The 24284-nt window shown below is 33.5% G+C and overlaps 2 protein-coding genes, 1 long non-coding RNA gene and 1 other non-coding gene across 4 annotated transcripts; all 4 read left to right on the top strand.

The window, feature by feature from the left end:
• Positions 1-2450: 2450 nt before the first annotated feature.
• Positions 2451-5176, top strand: LOC9316810. Its single transcript, XR_002332929.1, has 3 exons — positions 2451-2560; positions 2671-2970; positions 3048-5176. It is a non-coding gene; the product is annotated as an uncharacterized LOC9316810 (long non-coding RNA).
• Positions 5177-9979: 4803 nt separating this feature from the next.
• LOC9316809 (probable beta-1,3-galactosyltransferase 12) lies at positions 9980-12457 on the top strand. Its single transcript, XM_002880696.2, has 7 exons — positions 9980-10634; positions 11037-11189; positions 11289-11371; positions 11449-11548; positions 11630-11743; positions 11817-11959; positions 12034-12457. Exons 1-7 carry the CDS (start codon positions 10219-10221, stop codon positions 12126-12128), a joined length of 1104 nt encoding a protein of 367 aa, XP_002880742.1. The 5' UTR covers positions 9980-10218; the 3' UTR covers positions 12129-12457.
• A 1501-nt stretch (positions 12458-13958) lies between these two features.
• On the top strand, positions 13959-14039 carry TRNAL-AAG. The gene has a single exon. It is a non-coding gene; the product is annotated as a tRNA-Leu (tRNA).
• A 4052-nt stretch (positions 14040-18091) lies between these two features.
• On the top strand, positions 18092-23323 carry LOC9316808 (glycine dehydrogenase (decarboxylating) 2, mitochondrial). The gene is made up of 15 exons (XM_021027397.1): positions 18092-19822; positions 20005-20250; positions 20337-20414; positions 20513-20613; positions 20698-20893; positions 20969-21094; positions 21177-21362; positions 21458-21571; positions 21657-21809; positions 21907-22095; positions 22182-22259; positions 22343-22468; positions 22559-22657; positions 22741-22858; positions 22945-23323. Exons 1-15 carry the CDS (start codon positions 18593-18595, stop codon positions 23034-23036), a joined length of 3132 nt encoding a protein of 1043 aa, XP_020883056.1. The 5' UTR covers positions 18092-18592; the 3' UTR covers positions 23037-23323.
• Positions 23324-24284: the final 961 nt, after the last annotated feature.

The raw sequence follows: 24284 nt of genomic DNA, 5'->3' as shown, positions 1-24284 counted from the left end.
TTATAACGTATTTTTTCATCTTATTAAAAGTAGTATCAAAAGTTACGTAAATTGTAAGATTTCGTCTCCGATATGAACCGTATTATAATCATCATATAACCATACCCGTATATAACCGTAATTGTATTTAACCGTAACCATTTTAACTGTATATATAGTGATTAAAGTTACGGTTAAAAAAAAATTATAACCGTAACCGTAATAACCGTAACCGTGGTCATGTCTATCTTCAACAATCATTTATGTAAAACCAAAAAAAAAAAACCCTTTAAAACTTATCTTTCCACTATCTTCAATAGTCATTTATCTAAAATTCAAAAAAAAAAACAATCATTGATGTCGAGATATAACGCGAATCATAAACTCTCAATGCTATTGGTTGAGTAAATTTTCCTTAAATATTTTATTAATAAAATAAATATCAGAAAATAAAACTTTATTCTCCTATATATAGAAGCACGAAGCAAAGTTTGTAAACTAGTTATTTTTGATTGTTTTTTTTTCGCAAACGATTTCTTTTCATTTATCATCACAATCTGAAGAAAAATAAAGTAGCAGATACTATTTCAGTTTCAATTATATACGATGAAGGTAATAATTAATGGAAAAAATATAGTCAGCTACACGAAGTATAACAGAATACATGGCTACACATGCCATCACGATCTCACCAATGTTCTTGACCAATTACCAGATCCGACTCGAGGGAAAACTCTAATCGTTGGATCTTCTAACCATCAAATCACCTGAACAATGAATTATCCACGCCTCATTACTAAAGAGAAGAAGAACCCCTACCACCGCTTTAGCCGTACACATGCGATGAAGGTCGATTTAAAATTTTGAAAGAAAAAGAGAATATGAAAAAAAAATTCTTCAAGAGGAGAGAGAATAGAGAAAAAACGATTGTCCTTGAATTTATTTTTGTTTTTAAATTATAAAAGATTTGGAAATTGTAAATTTTCAATTTTAAAATTTGTTTAAAGCAAAAATAATTCTTTGAAATAATAAAAATGTTGGTTTAAAATTTCTAATTATTATTTCTTTACACACACAAAATATAATTATATACAATTTTTTCTACTTATTCTATATGCTATGATTGATGAAAAATTATAAAGCAGTACAATATTATTGTTACCAATCAATAAAAATTTATAAAAAGCTGTTCAAAATAATAAAAACAGTTCAAAATAATAAAAACTGTATCAAATTAAATTTATTTCTCCACTATCTTCAACTAGGCATGATCAAAAGCTAACCGTAACCGTATTTTGAACCGTAACGGGACCATTTCTCAACTGTAACTGTCTAAACGGTTAAAAACCATAACCGTTAACCGTAAAACTAGATTGGATACTGTTAAAAATATATACTAACCTGTAACCGCTAATTAACCGTAAACGTATCAAAAATGTTATTTAAACTATAATTGTAATTATGTATAATGCAAAAACAAATACAGAATGTTCAGATAAAGATTTTTGAAAAAGTAAATAATACCGCATATGAAAAAATCTCATTAGAAATAATAGTTCTTTCTCAAATAATTTTGTTGTAATGTTATATTGCTCAAATGAAGAAAAGTTGGTTTATAACATACTTTTCCATCTTATTAAAAGTAGTATAAAAAGTTACGTAAATTGTAAGATTTCGTCTCCGATATTAACTATATTATAATCATCATATAACCATAACCGTATATAACCGTAAACGTATTTAACCGTAACCATTTTAACCGTATATATAGTGATTAAGGTGACGGTTAAAAAAAATTTATAACCGTAACCATTGGTTAATCAACCGTAACCCTAATAACCATAACTGTGGTCATGCCTATCTTCAACCATTATTTATGTAAAACCAAAAAAAAAAAAAAGCCTTTAAAACTTATCTTTCCACTATCTTCAACAGTCATTTATCTAAAATTCAGACAAAAAAAACAATCACTGATGTTGAGAGATAATGCGAATCACAAACTCTCAATGCTATTGGTTGATCAAATTTTCCTTTTATTTGAACAAATATTTTATTAATAAAATAAATATCAGAAAATAAAACTTTCTTCTCTTATATATAGAAGCATGAAGCAAAGTATGTAAATTAGTTGTTTTTGATTTTTTTTTTCCGCAAACGATTTTTTTTCATTTATCATCACAATTTGAAGAAAAATAAAGTAGCAGATACTATTTCAGTTTCAGTTATATACGATCAATGTAATAATTAATTGTCTATGATACATATATGTTGCTAATTTATAATTACGGTAAAAATAATTATGTGGATATAATTTTAATTTAATTTATATATAGTTGTCGTATATAACACATTCATGTTATGTTATGATATAATAATTATTATTTAAATGATTACATATGTGTTAAAATGTAAAAATAATTTTATAAGATGGTATTTGTACTATTATAATTAGTATTATTTATTATTGCTAAATCTAAATTATTTCTAAAATTGTATTAAACTGATTTGTCGTAATTAATATTTTATCTACAGTATGTCTAATGCTAATGAAGGATCTAGTTCTTCACGTCGACGAAAGAATGTAAGTTATATATATTCCATAACTAATATATTTAATAAAATAATTTTTATATCTCATTTACATGACTCATTCATATATATATGCATAAAAATATATTTCACATTTTTTAGAAAGAATACTAGTCTTCTTATGAAGAGAGTGTTATGCTTGAACTATATGAAGCCGAGCTTGCAAAAGTAGACTATAATACATATGGTCTTAAAAAACCACATCAAAATCATATTATGAGCGAACTATTAAAGAGGACGGGTAAACATGTTGATGGTTGGATAAAGGTCAACAACAAGATAGATACATTGAAGGGAAATTACAAAGAATGGGTCGATCTAATGGATAAAATAGGTTTAAGTTCGGATAGCAGAACTGGAGTTATCCGTATGGATGACGATTGGTGGCAATTACGTGAGGCGGTATGTATTCTATTTTGTATTAATTTGAATTAGATGTTAAAATTGTGTATCTAAAAAATCTTAATTTTTTTTTTCAGGAGAGTAGAACAATTTTGGCTTGTATTTGTGGACAATATGTTGTATCAACTGAACACATGTATGATGTTGATGGAGCACGTAGAGAACTGCATGAAGAAGATTAAAGAGCTGATTTTAGTGGTGGTTTTGATGAGGATGGTTATGCTAATAACGAGATTCCTCAAACTCATGACGAAAATACTGATGAGGATGCAGCACCCGAAACACATGTAGATATCCTATTTGCATCGGCAAAAGAAATCCAGAATCGTTCAGGTAGAAATACTGCCTGTGCTGTGCCATACAGTGCCGGACGAAGAGAAAGTAGTCAGCGAAGAAGTAATTCACGAGTTTATTTGTTGGTAGAAAAGATCGTAGTAACCGTAGAAAGCATCAATTCGAAAGCTCGGTTACCATAGCAGATGCATGACGTGCAACTGTATCAGCTATGCGACATGATAGGTACAATCCTGAAGAATACGCAAAATTTAAAGAAGCATTTGCTATATTGAATTAGTACATACCGTTTTGGAAAGCCTCAGCGAAGCCTCTTAAGGACGATGCATGGTGGTGTAATGCATTTTTAGACACCTCTTTTGAGTCAGATGAAGATAGAATCCGATTTTTGGAAAGTATAACTGAGCTGGATCGGTTGGAAACCGTAACTCCTTAAAATTTGGCAAACTTTGGATCCTTTTTAAGTGGTTCTAGCGGTGGAAGTGTGCGATCATCAGGAAGTTCTGTAGGATATTCTTCAGGAAATTCTCTGGGACATTCATCCGAAAACTCTGAATATAGGTTTGCTAAATTTCCACAGTTTCAACCATCTCCCGCTATGGGACAATTCTTTTCATCTCCAGGGCAAGGATTTAACATGCCCGGACAGATGGTGGGTGTGCCATATGTTCCGATGATGTTTCCTCAAGGATTTGGTGGTTATCCTTTTATAGCCTTGTCGCCTGCTACACAAATGTTGCAAACATCAGGATCTCCTGGAGTCTTTAATGTTGGGGCATCATCATCGATGGGTTGAATTTCAGCTAGACAAATGGGAGAAACTAATCAAGAACAAGAACAAATTTTTCTCCTGGTTTTGTAACGTCAAATCGACGATCAACTAATACTGGATATTGGTTTGGTGTACCATCTACAATTGGTACTCAGCCACGACAGTTGAATTTTATGGATGATAGAACATCAAACAATCCAACTGATATCTCGAGACATTGAATATATAATATCAAATGTTTATGTCGTTTATGAATGTTTGTATTAAAAATTTTAGATTAAAAATTTATGTTTAATGTATGTTTGTTTACTGATAACATGGGATTTTCGCCCATATTTGTTATTGTTTTATGATGTTTTAGGAAGTGTTTGGTGTGATTTCAAGGCTAAAGACGAGATATTCAAGTATTTATGAAGTCCAGAAGGTTTTAGGAGTTTCTAAGCAAAATGGACCAAAAGACGAGCAAAACCCGTTTCATGACATATTCAAAGCTCCAGAAGTTAGGCGTCCGTTGGAGGCCTTCCCGTGAAGAAAATTTGAAGATCATGTACTCTATGGAAAGCTGGAAGAGTCAAGATTACTATGAAGGAAGAATCAACTCAATCCCAGCTTCCAAACAGAAGTTAAAGCCGATTGAAGTCAGCCTGTCAGAGACCGGTCGCAAGGCGTGCGACCGGTGGTGAAGCCCTTGGTGGCACCGGTCACAACCCAACGTGACCGGTCTGGTGCCTCTTGGTGAGCCCGGTCATGGAGCCTCTTTACCGGGCTGAGCTGTCTCGTCCCCACACTTAATGAAACTACGTAGTTTTGCCGAGAAAACCCTAAACCGACTTGTTCCTTCCCGAGGCCTATAAATACATGTTCTAAACCCTAATTAGGGTGTGTCTTCGACCTCTATCACCAGCAGCCTCTCATAGACGACCAGAGAAGCCTCCTCACCGATCTCTCCTCCGACCTCCTCTTGCCACCGCCGTTGAAGCCGCCGATCATCACCAACCCTTCTCTTCATCTCTTTTCTCTGTTCTCTACTTGTTTAAGGAAGAAGAATCCTAAACTCTGGATTTCCAGAGAAGATCTCTAAACCCTTTTTCTATACTAATACTCTTTTATGCAATCTCTTAATCATATGATGTTGTGTTCTTTGAGTATGTGTGAGTAGATCTATCGTTTGGTATAAGGGTTTCAAAGGGGATTCATGGATCTGTTTTCTAGGGTTTCTTAGATCTATATTTAGGTCATCTTGTTCTTCGTTCTAGGTTTGTTCTTAATGCATATTGCTTGAGTAATTAACCTGCAATTGATCTTAGGTGGTTTTATGCATCACAAGTGTATAAACCCGCGTTCACTAGCCTAGATGTGAGTATCGTGTTATAACAAGCACACACCACTTAGTTATAGGGCTTTACGAACCATAATCGAACTCGTTAATCATGCTGGTTTAATCTCGTAGTTGCATGCGTTAGTTTAGTAATGGAGTTGTTAGACTTAGATAGTCGTTTAGTCATAAGCTAAACGGTTTTACATAAGTGTTTCGTAGTTCATGAACTGTTTAAAAAGCATAGGTAGTTTACCTTTGTTTAAAACCCTAGAATAACCCGATCTGTGATACCCTGAGAAATCCTTGAAACCCAACTTCTCGTTTATTGATATCTTTCATCATTTAATTAGCTTTATTTTCTGTTTAGTTCAATGACAACCCAAAAACCAAACCCCTCTCTTTTGTTTGTCTTAGACATATTCCTTTCCATTGAATTCGTAACGTACTTATAAGTCTCTATGAAATCGATCCTTAAATACTACATCCGATTAACTGTGCACTTGCAGTATTTCGTGTAGTCTCAAAGGAAAAACTTTGAGGCGAAATAAAACACGCATCATTTACCACTGATTTTAACTTATTTTTTAATGGCCAGGAAAATCGGATGAAAGAGTTATACTCTCGTGGACTAGATAATCTAACAGACCAAGAATTATGTGAATTGTTTATGCTTGAAGACGAAGAAGTCGATGGGGTACTTATTCAACCAACGATGCAATACTATGAACAATATTTTTATCGACAACCCATGCAAGTGGGAGGGTGATTAGGTTGGTTAAATATTAAACGTCAAATTGAACGTGATGATGCATCATGCTTACATGCAGTAAGGATGACCCGAGGAAAATTCCAAAAGTTGTGTCAGCTGATGGAAAACGAGTATGGCTTAACACCAACAGAAAATATTAGCATTGATGAAAGTGTTGCAATGTTTCTTTCCACATGTGGTCATAATGAGGTTCAACATACTGTAGCCCGAAATTTCGGACATAACCAAGAGACAGTTAATCGGAAGTTTCATGAAGTGTTAAATGCGATGGAGCGATTTGCGTGTGATCAAATAAAGACTCTAACGTCCCAGCAACTTAGAGAGTATCCCTGCAGTCTTCGTTATGATCCAAGGTATTGGCCATTTTTCAAAAGTTTGATAGGTGCTATAGATGGAAGACATGTTCCCGTCATAGCACCACAGAAAATCGAAGAGTTTATTGGGATTGTTTTGGTTAAACAAGCCTAAATATTAGGGTGATATGTAATTTAGACTTGCTTTTCACATATATATGGAATGGAGCACCGGGTTCCCTACATGATTCTAGAGTTTTATCGATAGCACAAGAGAATAGCCAAAGATTTCTGAAACCTCCAACAGGTAAATATTATCTAGTTGACTCTGGATATGCAAACCGAAAGGGTTACTTAGCTCCTTACCGGAGCAACCAACAAGAAGAGGTGAGGTATCATTTAGGGCAATTTCAGAATGGTCCACCTCCAAGAAATAAGCATGAATTGTTCAACAAATGGCATGCTTCACTTCGTTCTGTTATTGAAAGAACTTTTAGAATCTGGAAAAAAAAATGGAGGGTCGTGAAAGAGTTACCGCGATACAAATTAGAAATTCAAAAAAAAATGGTGCATGTTATAATGGGTCTTCATAATTACATTTGGCGTTCCAATATTGCTGATGATGATTTTGAGACCGATGCAGAAAATGAAAATGATAATGGACAGCATGATGTAGATGTAAGTGTGGTCAATGAAATAGAAGAAGTGGAAACATCGAGAAGTGGAGCATATATGGAAGATGTACTTAATCAAATAGCATATTTGTTATGGGAAGCTCATACCTAATTTCAATTTTTATATGTTTGTGTATGTTTAATTTCTATATGTATGTATGAGACATTGTATTTAAGATGAAAAAAATTACTAAAATTAATTTTACTAAATAATGTTTTTATTTTATAATAAGTAAGCAAATATTTTTATTAATTATAGGACTAGTAAATTCATATTATTATTCTAAAATTAAAATATTGTTCATTCTGTATAATTTTAATATTTTCATAACCATTTAATTGTCATCACATAATTTTAAATTTTCATATGTAGTTATATACTAAAGTACATTTCTATGTAAAAAATTTTATTTTATTTTTCTAAACTTTTAATATTATTTAATATTTGTGCCGCTATAATGTTTCCAATCAGATTAAATTTTTAAAATTTGTTCTGCTTTGTTTTTTTGTACAGCTTTCGTGTATTACTCTTTTGTACAACTTTGCATTATTCCCTAACAGCTAGGCCTTTACAAAACAGCATTGAGGCCTACTGGCCCAGAGTAGGTTGCTCCTTGCTGAGAAGAGTAGAAGATGAGTGAAAGAGAGGATCTTGAAGAAGACCTGAAGTTTGGGAGAGGAGTTGGGTGGATCGTGGAGCAGACTGATCTAGAGAGGCATTACTTATCAGCTCCACGACCAGATTTAGACTTTCATCAACACCTTGTAAATATGAGAATTTCTTTGTATTTACTCTAATATTATCAATAAAATCCATTCATTCCAAACAGATATATTCTAAACTCTTATATCTTTTATTAAATTCTACTCAACCATGTTGTTTGTTTCAAGTCTCGATAGTTGGTTTGTTAGGGTTAGGGATTTTCAAGGGTTTATGATGAATTGTTAGATCTGATTGAATTGTTAGGCTAAATCAATAGAGTTCTTCATCTAGGACTATTCTTACTGCTTATTCTTGATTCGCGACCTAAAAATCGATCGTAAGATTAATTGACAAGAGAGTGTAATTTTCCAGAAATATCTTAGGTGAGCAAAAATTACTATTCGCAAAGAGATTTGGTTTATAGATTTTTGTAAACTAATCAAAACCTAAAATTAATGCTTGTCTAATTTTTAGTATTCGCAAAGAGATCGGGAATTCTAAATTTTAGACATAGATAATCTCTGCAACGAGAGTTGATTGACTTTACCTTCGTGGTCAGAGTTCTATAACTAGTTATTAATTAACTCCCAACAATTTAGTTAATTTACAATTCTGAATTTTCATGAGAACTTCTGTGAATCAAAATATTTCCTCATCTGAATTTACTTTGATTTTGATTTCTCTGCAATTTTAATTTTCAGTTATGTTCTGTTTAGCTTTATTTCAAAACTAGTTATCTATTGTGTGATCTAAGAGTTTTATGGAATTCGACCCTTAAGTGCTAGAGTGATTTTTTTTTATTTGAGAGAGTAGTTCATAAGACAATTTGAACTATATCATAAACGCGAAACAATGAACGCGGTTTAAGGATTTTAAATCGTAATTGACAAAATTAATTGAATTTTTTTAATTGAGATGATTTTGATGGAATTAGAAAGTTTCTAATAAGTTCATGGTGAATTGGATAAAGGTTAAAAATATAGAGTGATTCAAATTGAACCTTTATAAGAGGATTTGGAAATGAAATGTATAATCACATATATAAAAAGTGTGTTTTGCAAACGTTATTACAATCGGTATATAATTTGACTTGCAAGTAAGACTTTTCTCTTCCCCTTCCACACATAATTGGTTAGATAGTTTTTGATGGTTCAGATTTTAGAATTCAGATGTTAAACTTACTAGATGAATACCCACGCTACGCGTGGATTTTTGTTTTGAAAAAATTGCAGAAATAAATATGATTATGGTTTTGTTGTTTTTATGTTCATTTTAATAAAGTCAGATCTGTTTTATATAGTCATAATTTGTATGATTAGATTCATCTTTGACTCGAAATATCAATTCTAATTTTTCACGTATAAATCTGATTATTTATATACCTACGATCCTAATCTTTCACTATCATGGATACATAAAACAACAAGTATATGATAAATTGATACAATGGTATGTAGTTATGTTACTTATGTAGTTTGAAACTTGTTCAATGTACTCTCTCGTCATCTAGTATGCCAACCATATCATGATATGCTAGTAATTTAAGTCAACACTTTAGACCTCTCCCATTGCATATAGCCATAGAGAGAGTCTCATGTTTTAAATTTATTAGTATGTCTAACGTCTCAAAGGAATCTTACGTGAAAAAACTTGTATGTCAATGTTACTAACTTATCATAACGGACAAAAATGAAAAGAGAGAAGGTCATATGATAAGTCATATTTACAAAACGTAATTAATAAAAAATATTCAAAAGAAAATTACTAAATTAATATGAAGTTATGTATCAAACATCTAAAGTACAACACAAGTAATTTTTTTAGCCATAGTGACTATTGATAAAAAAATTTAATAAAATAAAAAGGGTAGAATGAAAGTAGTGCTTGATACATTAGTATAATTTTTTACTTTTTTAAAAAAATCAATTAAGAGAGATATTAGTGAAAGATTTAAAATAACAAAAGACTTTTGATTTTCCTTCAATTAATTATACTAATCTTTTAATTTAATTAATATAGAATGACATATGTCATTTTCTTATATGATGATGTGGCACTCATATGGAGAGAGTTGGCCAACTTTCATATATATGATTTGTGTCGCATACTCACATTTAATTTTGTCTTCAATAATATATTTCGGGGCAATTCAATCTCATAAATTGTCATGTGAATGCATTCATTGTTTCTCTTTCTTTTGTTCTGTAATAACCAAAATAATAAAGGAATTATTACATAACTAGTACTAATAGATTTCGTGTAAGAGAATCACAAAAAGAGGAAAATAATTAGATTCGCCACAGTTTCACACACCACCGTCACTAAAAGCAAATAGACAGATCTAAAAAAAACCTTCGCAATCCAGAGTGACCAAAATTGTCTCAAAACCCAAACTTACCCTTAGACCAACCACAGATTTACGATAATGCCACTCTTCTCCCACCGCTTCACCACCGCATCTTCTTCTTCTCCGGCGTCTCCTTCGTACTACAATAAACCCTCTTCGAAAACCCACAAACCAAACTCTTCTTCTTATGCTTCGTCTCGTATTCATGTAGCTATCATATTCTTCTCCCTTGTCTCTGTTTTCATCGGAGTCGCCGGAACTATCTTCGCACTCTCCTCCGCCGGTCCTGCTTCTGTTTATCGATGCGGTGGATCTAAAGACACTTCTCGGGTTGTGTCTGCTTCAAGAAAGCTTGGAGGAGATGGTGGTAATGGTGTTGTTGAAAGACGAAAGCTTTTAGGGTTTGTTGGGATCCAGACTGGTTTTGATTCCGGTGATCGTAGAACTGCTTTGAGAAGTACTTGGTTCCCTTCTGATCCTGATTCTCTTTTAAGGTATCTAAACTCTCTTATCTTGTTTATTGGAATGATACATTGCTTTCAAATTCTGTTGTCAAATCTGAATTACTGGTTAGTTAGATTCATCGATTTATAAAGTTAAGTAAGTAATTTAAAAGTATTGACATTTAGATGTTATACCGTCATGATTGGATTTTGTCACCTTTAAAGTTTTAATCTTTTGATGTCATTTCGGTTACTTTAGCGATTTTGGAGTTCATATTCGCTAAATTGTGTTAGGCTTATCAACTTGAGCGGTTTAGCAATGCGGTGAATGTAGGTAGATTAAATAGTTTTGATGTGTTGTTAGTTACTTGGAAAAGTGTATGTTCACTCAGATTTACATTTGCTTATTTTGGATTTGAATTTAATGTTGTGTTGTTGTTGATTGGAATTCAGGTTGGAACAAGCGACTGGATTAGCTTTTAGATTCGTCATTGGACGGTCAAAGGATGCAAAGAAGATGGTTGAGCTTGAGAAGGAGATAAAAGAGTATAGAGATTTTGTGCTTCTTGATGTCGAGGAAGAATATGTACGACTTCCATATAAAACGTAAAATCCTGGTTTTGGTTGTTGATCTGTGTTTCCCTACAGATTTTCTTAGTGTTTTGGTATTTTTATCAATGACTGATTCCTGTCTCCTCCTTGTAGGTTGGCATTTTTCAAAGCAGCTTTTAAACTCTTTGAGGCTGATTATTATGTTAAAGCCGACGATGACATTTATCTGAGACCAGGTATTTGAGAGCGAGTATTTCGGGATGTCTTCGTCTGCATCACAGTTGTATTCAAATTTCTTTTCTTTTTGGTTCAGATCGACTTGCGACGCTTCTTGCCAAGGAAAGACTTCATTCACAGACTTACATTGGTTGCATGAAGAAAGGACCAGTTATAACTGACCCTAAACTAAAATGGTATTAAATAGCCTTCTCAACATCCGCGACTGTAAATTTTTGCAGAGTATCGGTTTTGGTGACAGGTATATAATTTGTCAGGTACGAGAAACAAGGCAATTTGATTGGAAATGAATATTTCCTACATGCTTATGGACCGATATACGTTCTTTCAGCTGAGATAGTGGCTTCAATTGCAGCAGCTCGGAATGGCAGGTTTGAAATGCTTTTGATTTACTAACTTGCAGATTCTGATATGCAAATCTCATTATCGGTTTTTTCGTTTCAGCCTGAGGATGTTTAATAATGAAGATGTAACTATCGGATCTTGGATGCTTGCAATGGATGTACATCACGAGGACAACCGTGCTTTATGCGATCCTCACTGTTCCCCAAAGTCCATAGCAGTCTGGGACATTCCGAAATGCTCAGGTAACATAAATATGATTTCACATAATAGCGGTCACAAGCATCAGTAGCCAACCTTTTCTTTCACAAATCTGTAGGGCTTTGTAACCCGGAGAGTCGGTTAAAGGAGCTTCATAAGACGGATATGTGCTCCAAGAGTCCGACATTGCCTCCCGATGACATCGATCAGTAGTTTGTTTCAAGAGTTGCCCCACTCGACACTTCTTGAGACGGTTCTACAGAATATATGATCTCACAAGCACTAGAGTTCCAACATCATTGGAGCTGTATAGGGAAAAGATGACTTCATAGTTCTGACATTATCCGATTTTATAGTTGTTGTTAGATGTACCACATATATACACTGAAACTATATATTATAGACAGATACATCAATATTCTTTTTTGTAAAATTAGATTTGTGTGCCTAGTATAGGCACTGGGTGATGATACATGTGAATCTTGTTTCATTTGTAAAAGAAATCACATTCGATCTATTTATTCGATATTTTAATTTTTTTATCATACTGTTTCAAATTTTATTACCTTGTCAGCGGAGATAAATCACTCAAAAAAAAAAGACATGAGAAAATGTGTATATTACTAGGATCGGACCCGCGGCCCACCGCGGGAGAATATTGATTTACATACGTTGATTTTAATATTGTGCGTGTTTTTAGTAGAACAAATCGTGTAATGTACTTATAAATATTCCTAATAACAAATTGTAAAGAAAATATTAAATTGTTTATAATTAAACCAATCGTATTAATTATGATTTACAAAATTCTTTTAAATTTCAAAAATTAGACGAATCATGGGAATTAAAGCAGTCAAAATAGGTCAAAAACCGTGGGTCGAGCCCAAATCATCTCACTATAGGCCAGATTTGGGAAAATATATTAAACCCACAAATAAGCGGGCCACATGGATTGATTCGCAGTGGGTCATCGGTTTTCGTCCGGGGGTTGGCGGATCAACCCGCATGATAGTATTTATTGATAAAAATATAATTTATTCAACATGTGGTAGTTTAAAAAACTTTTAATAAATGAAATTATAATATTTATAAATATAAGAATATATAAGATTATTTTCTCTAAAAACATTTTAATTTATTTATTTTAGTAGAATTTTAAATTTTGGTTACTCTAAAATTATTTAAACAAAATCTACGGGACGAATCAACTCGTTTTGACAGCTCTAATGGAAATATTATTTAGTCATACAACTCAATGGAGTTTGGACATAGGAATTATAGAATATGTATCTTATTTGTTAGATGAGAGATTGAAAGGTGAAATATAATAATTAAAAATAATTAATATTTTTCATGATTCACAAAATTTAATAAATATTTATCATTTTGTTGACTAATTCTAAAAATCATATTCAAAAAATCTTTATAATTTGAAAATTAAACTTCTTTGGTAAACTATAAGTATGATTGTATGAAAATACCATAATTTCGATTTAATCTAATTAAATTAAAATTAGTTACATAGATTTCATATTTATTTAATTTACACGACCAAAATAAAAATATCTATTTATTTAATTTATAAAATAGATGGGTTAGTTGTGATAAATTTTTTAGAAATCTTTAGAAGCAAGTAAGATATCTTTTAATTAATGATAACTGACTAAAATAAGCAAAATTAATGAGAAAAACGTTAATTGTTATGGAATTAGTTCCAAAAGTATATGAACAAATATATTATACGTAATTAATGTATAATATTATTCGGAATATGATTTTATAATTAGTTACCATAAGTACAATCAAATTTTATTTGATTTCCATAAACATTTGATTTTAGTTCGATTTTTCATTATTAATTCGAATTTATATTCCAAACAAATTTCAAATATCCGATTTCAGAATTTCGGGTCAATTTTCTGATTTTGACCCGACCCATTTACATTTGTACTTCTCTTTTAATAGTATAGAGATTGTATGAGAGTTATTCTAAACACAAATATATCGTTTTTATTACGTTTCAGTGAAGATTGTTACGAAAATGTTGATATGGCCGAGTTGGTCTAAGGCGCCAGATTAAGGTTCTGGTCCGAAAGGGCGTGGGTTCAAATCCCACTGTCAACATTTATTTTCTGGTTAATAGATATATAAGGCTTCTTTTTTTTTTTGTGCAAAATCAAATGGGTGACTTATATATTTAGAGAAATTATTGAAGAAAAAACAAATGTTATATCAATCGCTTTATGGAATTGTTGAAGAATTAGTGGTCCCAACCACTCATTTTTTTCTTCTTTTTAACCAAAAAGGAAAAGTAGATGAATTATGTGGATTTTATTAGTGAATATGTGATGTACTTCATTAGTGAATTTCTAATGTGTATTTAAGAACAATCTAGTCTGAAATTGTCAAATATTTAAGGTTTAAATATTTGTATGTTGCTTAATAAATTATGGCAATTATAAATTAAAAATTTTTGTAAGTTTTTGTGTTAGTTTGTGTGGTAATATGAAAGAAAGTTAAGATATACTTTATTGAAAATAAATGACATAAATATTGATGAAAAAGAAATTTTTTCCGCGGTATATTTTATTAAAGCTAAGGAACTAGTTAACGAAGATAAAGCATAGGAAACCAAACACATGGACACAAGGTTCCTTTTCATCTAATATATTGTATATAGAGGAGAGTTTATGACTATAGCAAAACATGTACAAAATTTTCAATTTTGCTATTATCTCTAACGATTGTCTAAAGGACGATGTAGATCCAGTTAACTCTATCGTCGACATCATACTCTCATAGAAACTAAAACAACGAAACATGTAGGTTTCACTTATTGTTCATGTGTCGATAAATAGAAAAACAATCAAAGTTGATTATTGGGTTTAAGAGTTATTTATAAATATTTGTAATTGTAACAAAAAGACATTGATGATTCAGTTGAAGTACTAATGAAAGCATTCGGTAGGAGACAAGTTATTCTTGAATATGAGGAAATAAGTTGAGAGTGAAGTTTTATCCAAAAAAAAAAAAAAATTGGGAGTGAATATTACATAATTTATTATTTTACGATGTGAGGATATACACAGTTTATTTTTAAATAGATTGACTTGATTCTTATTTTTAAAACTAATTTGAGACCTTTTTCTACATAGATTACTTTATGTTAATGCCAAATTTATTCTTATCATCTTAAATTCAACAAAAAAAAATTTGAAGAATACATTTACGGATATAAAATCGGCACAAAAATTTAAATAGCACTAGCTAGAATTTAAAACTCAAAAGAGGGATGCACAAGACCATCAGTAAACATATGAAAAAATTACAATACTAGTTTTAAACAAAATTTAGTGTGTTTTGATTTGCACAAAAAATTAAAATAAATAAATCACTCTTTAAGCCTATATATACATTAACCAAAATTACTAATCCTATAGATCATTTGACCCAATTTACTGCCACATGTGTTTTTCTTGAATGTACTAAGGAAGAATAAAATGATCAATTTGAGTCACAAAAAATTATATATATGGTGATCAATTGTGAAATGCTAGCTCTTTGACACGTATTACTAGGTTGATGGGAATTCATTTGCTACAGTCCCCGACCATACCGCACTAACAAAAACATGAAATTTAAGCATTTCCAAAGTAAGTTGATCTTTTGATTTTAATTAGAAACAAAAAAATAAGTTGCAATATTTGGAGGACGATGGTTCCGTTGTCAAGTCAAATGATGAACAAAGAAGGAACCGTACATTGATGAGATAAGTTCTATGTGAAACACATCTTGCCACCTATATTTATGTAACTATGTGAACCAAATTAATCATAAGTTGTTTATAATATATTTTGTTAGGTTTTGTCTCTTTAAGTTTAAAAAAAAAAAAAAAAAAGTTTGTAAAGCAAAAACTTGTCGTCCACATATTCCCAATCTGAAATCTCTTCCACTTCGATTCTCTTCCATCCAATATTTCCTCGAGGTTAAAAGCATTTCCTATAATACAAAAAGTACTAGGATCGGACCCGCGGTCCACCGCGGGAGAATATAGGTTTACATACGTTGCGTTTAATATTGTGTGTGTTTTTTAGTAGAACGAATCGTGTAGTATACTTATAAATATTCATAATAACGAATTGTAGAGAAAATGTAAAATTGTTATAAATATACCCATCGCATTGATTATGATTTACAAAATAGAATTTTGTGTTTTAAAATTCTAAAATTAGACGATTCATGGGAATTAGAGCAGTCAAAATAGGTCAAAAACCGCGGGTCGAGCCCACATCATCTCACATTCTCACTATGGAGCAGATTTGAGAAAATATATTAAACCCGCAAATAAGCGGGCCACATAGATTAATTCGCAGTGGGTCATAGGTTTAATCGGTTTTCATCCGCGGGTTGGCGGATCAGCCCGCATATTAGTATTTATTGATAAAATTATAATTTATTCAAAATGTGGTAATTTAAACAAACTTTTAATAGTATTTTGATTTATTTATTTATTTTAGTAGTATTTTAAATTTTGGTTACTTTAAAATTATTTAAACAAAATCCATGGACAATCCCGCAAATCCGCATACATTCGCGGGACGGGTTTGTATTTCATATATGCTACCCGCAGGTCGTGCGGACCGACTAACTACAAGTCAAAATATTTTTTGTCTATCGCAAAACGGACTTAACAGGTTGAATCAACTCGCTTTGACAGTTCTAATGAGAATATTATTTAGTCATACAATAAAATGAAGTTTGGACATAATAATAATAGAATATGTATCTTATTTGTTAGATGAAAGATTGAAAGATGAAGTATAATGATTAAAAATTAATTATTATTTTTCATGATTCATAAAATTTAATAAATACTTATCATCTTGTTGAATAATTCTAAAATCATTCAAGAAATTTTTATAAATTGAAAATTAAACTTCTTTGGTAAGCTATAGGTATGAAAATATCATAATTTTGATTTAATCTAATTAAATTAAAATTAGTTACATAGATTTCATATCTATTTAATTTACACGACTAAAATAAAAATATCTATTTAATTTACACGACCAAAATAAAAATATCAATTAATGATAATTGGCTAAAATGAGCGAAATTAATGACAAAAACGTTGATTGTTATGGAATTAGTCCCAAAAATATATGAACAAATTTATTATACGTAATTAATGTATAATCTTGTTTGGAATATGCTTTTATTATTAGTTACCATAACTACAATCAGATTTTATTTGATTTCCATAAATATTTGATTTTATTTCGATTTTTCATTATTAATTCGAATTTATATTCCAAAAAAATTTCAAAGATCCGATTTCAGAATTTCGGGTCAATTTTCTGATTTTAACCCGACCCATTTTCATTTGTACTTCTCTTTTAATAGTATAGAGATAGTATAGAGATAAGAGATGTATATCCAGTTGCAAAACTTTTGGTAACTTGTTTTGAATCTTGAACAAAAAAAACAAAATTAAGAGAGTTAATTGAGCCGAGGGAACTAGTAATACTAGGCCTGTGAATTCTGTATTTGAGTCAAATGGTTCGGATTTTTCTGGTTAGTCCATTTTTATTGTTAAAAAATCATACCAAAATTATCCGAAGATTTAAATATCCGCTTCGATTCGATTATCGGTTATTTTGGTTTTCTTACATGTTTATAATCTGTACAAATATTCGGATTGGTTGTTTTTTTAGAGGAATTGGATATATTTTCATAAATTTTACTATAATATTAATCAGGTTAACCAACCCACGTTGGTCCAGTTGGTAAAGGGCTCACAGCTGTGAGTTCCCCCTCCTGGGTTCGATTCGGGTTGGCCACCTAGCCGCTCCCTTAACGATGGGATAAAGCGTACCCGGATGCAAAACCTCGTGGATTAGTCTTTGGGCCTAGAAAGCCTTTGGGATGACCACGGTTATCAAAAAAATAATAATAAAAAAAAAAAATAATATTAATCAGGTTGACTAAAGATTTTTTAAAAAATAAAAATTGGATAACCGTTCGGTTCCAGTGAACCAAACCGAACTGACCTGATAACTGAACCATCGAAAAACTTGTCGATCCATTTATAATAACCGACCATGAAGCAAGATGACTAAAAATCGGTTCGGTTCAGAGATTTTGGTTTCTGGTATTTTTTTTTTCGTCACTGATATTTATACTATGAATTGACTATACTATTTTGATAATTTTTGTAACCATAATGACTGCATGAACTATATACTTATACTATGACTACGATAGTCGCAATAAATGTATCGTACTATATCTTTCTAAGTTCTAACTCTTCTAACGATTTAAAACCTTAGCATATCAAACATTTAAATTACAAGATTGTGATGTACTAAACGTATAATGCATCAAAATTCTGCAGCCGCAATCTTTTCAAATTTTTTCTATAAAGATATTGCTTCGATGCAAAAATACGTGGAATCTATGCAAACAAATTTGTTTCTTCTGTATAGTTGCTTATTCAGTGGTTGTCACCAACCCCTTGAGATCTCAAACCCACAAAAATTATTATGTTTTTCTTTTTTCCAGAAACTATTAATAAATAATAAATACCAACCTCGAAACTATAATATATATATATATAAACAGCATTTCTTCACAGTGTCTCTCTACTCTCTCAGATTTGCATTTTTTTCTTCTTTGTTATGGAGCGTGCAAGGAGACTTGCTTACAGAGGGATCGTGAAACGTCTCGTCAACGAGACAAAACGCCACCGTAACGGCCAATCCTCATCTCTCCCGGCGACGACGGTTACTCCCTCAAGGTATGTCTCCTCCGTCTCCTCCTTTCTCCATCACCGTCGTGATGTCTCTGGATCGACTTTCACCACCTCCTGTAGAAATCAACAAACACGATCAATCTCCATCGATGCTTTGAAGCCAAGCGACACTTTCCCGCGCCGTCACAACTCTGCAACACCGGAGGAACAAACTCAGATGGCGAATTACTGCGGATTCGATCATCTCAACACGTTGATTGATTCAACTGTTCCGAAATCGATTCGGTTAGATTCGATGAAGTTCTCTGGGAAATTTGATGAAGGATTAACAGAGAGTCAGATGATTGAGCATATGAGTGATTTAGCTTCGAAGAACAAAGTTTTCAAATCTTTCATTGGTATGGGATACTATAACACTCATGTACCTCCTGTGATTTTGCGTAATATTATGGAGAATCCTGCTTGGTATACTCAATATACTCCTTATCAAGCTGAGATTTCTCAAGGAAGGCTTGAATCTTTGCTCAATTACCAGACGGTTATTACTGATCTCACCGGTTTACCGATGTCGAACGCTTCGTTGCTTGATGAAGGTACGGCGGCTGCGGAAGCGATGGCTATGTGTAATAATATCTTAAAGGGGAAGAAGAAGACGTTTGTTATTGCTAGTAATTGTCATCCTCAGACGATTGATGTTTGCAAGACTAGAGCGGATGGTTTCGATTTGAAAGTTGTGACGGTTGATCTTAAGGATGTAGATTATAGCTCTGGGGATGTGTGTGGAGTGTTGGTTCAGTATCCTGGGACTGAAGGTGAAGTGTTGGATTATGGTGAGTTTGTTAAGAATGCTCATGCTAATGGTGTTAAGGTTGTGATGGCTACGGATTTGTTGGCTTTGACAATGTTGAAACCGCCGGGGGAGTTTGGGGCTGATATTGTTGTTGGGTCGGGTCAGAGGTTTGGTGTTCCCATGGGTTATGGTGGTCCTCATGCTGCTTTCTTGGCTACTTCACAAGAGTATAAGAGAATGATGCCTGGGAGAATTATTGGTGTTAGTGTTGATTCTTCCGGGAAGCAAGCTTTGCGTATGGCTATGCAGACTAGGGAACAGCATATCCGCAGGGATAAAGCTACCAGCAACATCTGTACCGCTCAGGTAAAAATGGCTTCAAACTCTTTAGGATTTACGTAGTATATACCGGTTTGACTATCTGATAACAAAAGCGGGAAGAATTAGAGGTACCGAGAGCGGTACCATTTTTACATCTTCAAACTATTTTGCTATTGATTATCATTTTCTACATTGCTACTAATTTTGCCACCTTTCTTACATTGTAGGCATTGCTTGCAAACATGACTGCCATGTATGCTGTCTATCATGGACCAGAAGGCTTAAAATCTATTGCACAACGGGTTCATGGTCTAGCTGGTGTATTTACTTTAGGATTGAAGAAACTGGGAACTGCACAAGTCCAAGATCTTCCCTTCTTTGACACTGTCAAAGTTACGGTTTCGGATGCACATGCAATTGTTGATGCGGCAGCCAAAAAAGAGATCAATTTGCGTCTTGTGGACTCCAACACTGTAAGTTTCTTCATATATATATATTTCTCTTTGAATATCTGGATATGATTATTAACTTTGATGGGTTTTTTTTCTTGTCCTTTAAGATTACTGTTGCTTTTGATGAAACAACCACCTTGGATGATGTCGATAAACTTTTTGAAGTTTTTACTTCCGGCAAGCCGGTGAGTTTACTTTTAACTAATATCCATTCCTTTCGCCTGTTCACTCTTTTTTCATGTTTGCTTGAAATACTGTTTTCTCCAACTTTCCAATGTACAAGGTTCAATTCACGGCTGAGTCTCTCGCACCGGAGTTTAACAATGCTATTCCTTCTAGCTTAACAAGAGAGAGCCCTTATCTGACCCACCCAATCTTCAACATGTATATTACCTTCTCTATATCTTGGATCATTTATTATTTTGTGGCTTATTATTAAGTACCATTTTTTTCCTTACATTTTGTTAGGTACCACACGGAGCATGAGTTACTTAGGTACATCCACAAGTTACAAAATAAAGATCTATCATTGTGCCACAGCATGATTCCACTAGGATCTTGTACAATGAAATTGAATGCCACGACCGAAATGATGCCAGTCACATGGCCAAGTTTCACCAACATGCACCCTTTTGCTCCTGTTGAACAAGCCCAAGGTTATCAGGTGAGGCCACTTATTTGATTTAACTGACTGCAAATTTGAACTATGTACTGATTTTTTTGTTTTGACAACTTATAGGAAATGTTTACCAACTTGGGTGAGCTCTTATGTACGATCACTGGGTTCGACTCTTTCTCATTGCAACCTAATGCCGGTGCTGCTGGCGAGTACGCCGGGCTCATGGTTATCCGTGCATATCATATGGTAAACATAACTCTAGTTTCCTTATTTCCAGTATGAACTCATACTCCAACAAATTTGGTAAATGGGTGAATGAATGATGCAGTCAAGAGGCGATCATCACAGAAATGTGTGCATCATACCTGTTTCTGCACACGGGACAAACCCTGCTAGTGCTGCAATGTGTGGAATGAAAATTGTTGCTGTTGGAACTGATGCCAAGGGAAATATTAACATCGAAGAGTTGAGGAAAGCCGCCGAAGCCAACAAGGACAACTTGGCTGCTCTTATGGTATGCATTTGCTTCTGTCATCACAATAGTTATACCCATTTTTATTTTTTAGGTTATTCCACTTTCTGATTCTGCATTTTCTGTTTCAATATCAGGTTACATACCCGTCGACCCATGGAGTCTATGAAGAGGGTATCGACGAGATTTGCAACATAATTCATGAAAATGGAGGCCAAGTTTATATGGATGGTGCTAATATGAACGCACAGGTATGGTTTCTCTGCTGGTACGGATTGTATTTGGACTGAAAAATCCAAAAGTTGTCGAATTTGAGAATGTATTTTCGACTTCAAGGTGGGTTTGACAAGCCCTGGTTTTATTGGAGCGGATGTTTGCCATCTCAATCTCCACAAAACCTTCTGTATTCCTCACGGAGGTGGAGGTCCTGGTATGGGCCCTATCGGCGTGAAGCAACATTTGGCTCCATTCCTACCTTCTCACCCTGTGGTTAGTGTTAATTATGGTTTGTTATGATCGCTTATCCATCTTTCTCATTGATTGGGTTATCTGCCTTCTAGTTCTCACTCTATTTACTCTGCTACAGATACCTACCGGTGGTATACCTGAACCCGAGCAGACATCACCGCTGGGAACCATTTCTGCTGCACCATGGGGGTCTGCGCTTATCTTGCCAATCTCGTATACTTACATTGCGATGATGGGATCTGGGGGACTCACTGACGCCTCAAAGATTGCAATTTTGAACGCTAACTACATGGCAAAGCGTCTGGAGGTACCTTCACTTGTCCTTGCAACTCTTTAAAGAAAGTGAACTTTTCTTCTCTTGTGCAACCTCACTTATTCTTTCTTGTTTTTCAGAGCCACTACCCAGTTCTTTTCCGTGGTGTCAATGGAACAGTCGCCCACGAATTCATCATTGACTTGAGAGGATTCAAGGTATATTTATTTATCTCGCTCGAGTAAATGCTCTCTTTTTTGGGTTAAAGATGATGAATCCATGCCTTGTTCAATGTCTTCAGAACACTGCTGGAATAGAACCAGAGGATGTGGCCAAACGACTTATGGATTATGGGTTCCATGGACCGACAATGTCTTGGCCTGTCCCTGGAACACTTATGATCGAGCCAACCGAAAGCGAAAGCAAGGTAATGCCTTACACTGCAAATCTCTCAATCACTCAGCTCTCAGTCTCTAAAACATGGCTTCATAATTTGTATATATATGTAATATTGCAGGCTGAGTTAGACAGGTTCTGCGATGCTCTCATCTCAATCAGGGACGAAATTTCCCAGATTGAGAAAGGAAATGCTGATCCGAACAACAACGTTCTTAAGGTAAAGAAAAATTGAGAGTGCAATTTCAGTTTCGACTTGCTCTCTTATCTTATAATAATGACCTTAAAAACACACACACACAGGGAGCTCCACATCCTCCTTCATTGCTGATGGCAGACACATGGAAAAAGCCGTATTCCCGTGAATACGCAGCCTTCCCCGCTCCATGGCTCCGCTCCTCCAAGTTCTGGCCCAGTACAGGTACTTGGAAACTAGGGGTTGGCATTCCCATTGAAAACAATTGTTATGTATAAATCTTTTCACAATGTAAAATATGTGTGAAACAGGGCGTGTGGACAACGTGTATGGAGACCGTAATCTGGTGTGCACTCTCCAACCGGCGAACGAAGAACAGGCTGCAGCTGCAGTGTCTGCTTAAATCAAGCCACTATAAAGCGATTCGCACTCGCACCAGAAGCCACAATGAAGCAATTCGGACCCCGAATCCAGACACATATCTTTACGGGCTTTACTTCTCTTCCCAGTCTCATCATCACTTTCACTTTCACTTCCTGTACAATGTACATACGTAGTTCTAAGTTCTCCCTCATTTATCTAATAAATTACATTTCTATATATTCCACTTTCTTTTACTTTTAACATTCGATTCGGATGATGTGATCACTATGGTGGTTATATTTATGACATATGGTCTCTTTGGAAAAAGTTTGAATTCTTAGGATATTTGTTGTTTCAGTTCATAATTAGGAAATTTGGCAAAATAACCATAATTCTTGGGTTTATTAACAACATGTAGGCTCTCAATGGTTGCATGTAGAGTAAAAAGTGGAAGTGAGAGGAAAAACAAAATTAAAAGAAAGGAATCTAAATTTTTGAGTAGTTATTTTTCTTTCTCCTTTTTGTAGAGTTAGTAACTTTTGTATTTTTATTGTCAAAAATAAACCAAAAAAAGTTTCTAATCTCTTTTTCCAAATAGTAGAAAATAAACGGAGACGTGTACAGTATAGAGTGAACTTTTAAAAAACACATATTCGACGACAATTTTTCCTTCTTTTTTTTCAAGAACAATTTTTGGTTATTACTAAGTAAAAGAAAAGAGGAATTTTTGTTGTAAGATATCTAATGAAACCGTCGCTGGAATTGATATCTCATTTAAAAAGAAAGATATCAAATATTTGGAGTTTCTTTTTGTATATTATATGGATGATCCGATCCGCAAGGACCAAAATTTATCCTAATCAACTGACTTTATCGAGAAAGATTATTTTTTTAGGCCAAGAGGTTGGTTCTGATGTTATTAATTTTTCATAGGGATATCTAGCAGGCAAAAATTTCACTCCGCGAAAAAGATGATTCATTCGGATCAACATGAAAGCCCAACTACATTGCCAGAATTCTTCTCAAGTTAGCTTCTGCTATTTCAAGAGTTTGCTGAGCTTCTTGTGGATCAATGTCACTATTCTTCTCTGCATCATTTACTTACAGCAATAGAATGCCAATCTTCGGGCTTTATTTGTAAAGTCTTTATTACTTGATAATCGAAGCCCAATGATCTATGAACCAGCCCGTAAACTTCAAAAAATAGAGAAATAAGAACCAAGTCAAGTCCGAACTCTTGTTTTTAGTAATTTTTGGTTATCCCTAGGAGTGAACCCAAATATTCACC

This window comes from Arabidopsis lyrata, assembly GCF_000004255.2.
Source record: "Arabidopsis lyrata subsp. lyrata unplaced genomic scaffold ARALYscaffold_4, whole genome shotgun sequence".
In the NCBI taxonomy this organism is placed as follows: domain Eukaryota; kingdom Viridiplantae; phylum Streptophyta; class Magnoliopsida; order Brassicales; family Brassicaceae; genus Arabidopsis; species Arabidopsis lyrata.
The sequence above is the reverse complement of the archived record's forward strand: the minus strand, read 5'-3'. Positions and strand labels throughout refer to the sequence as shown.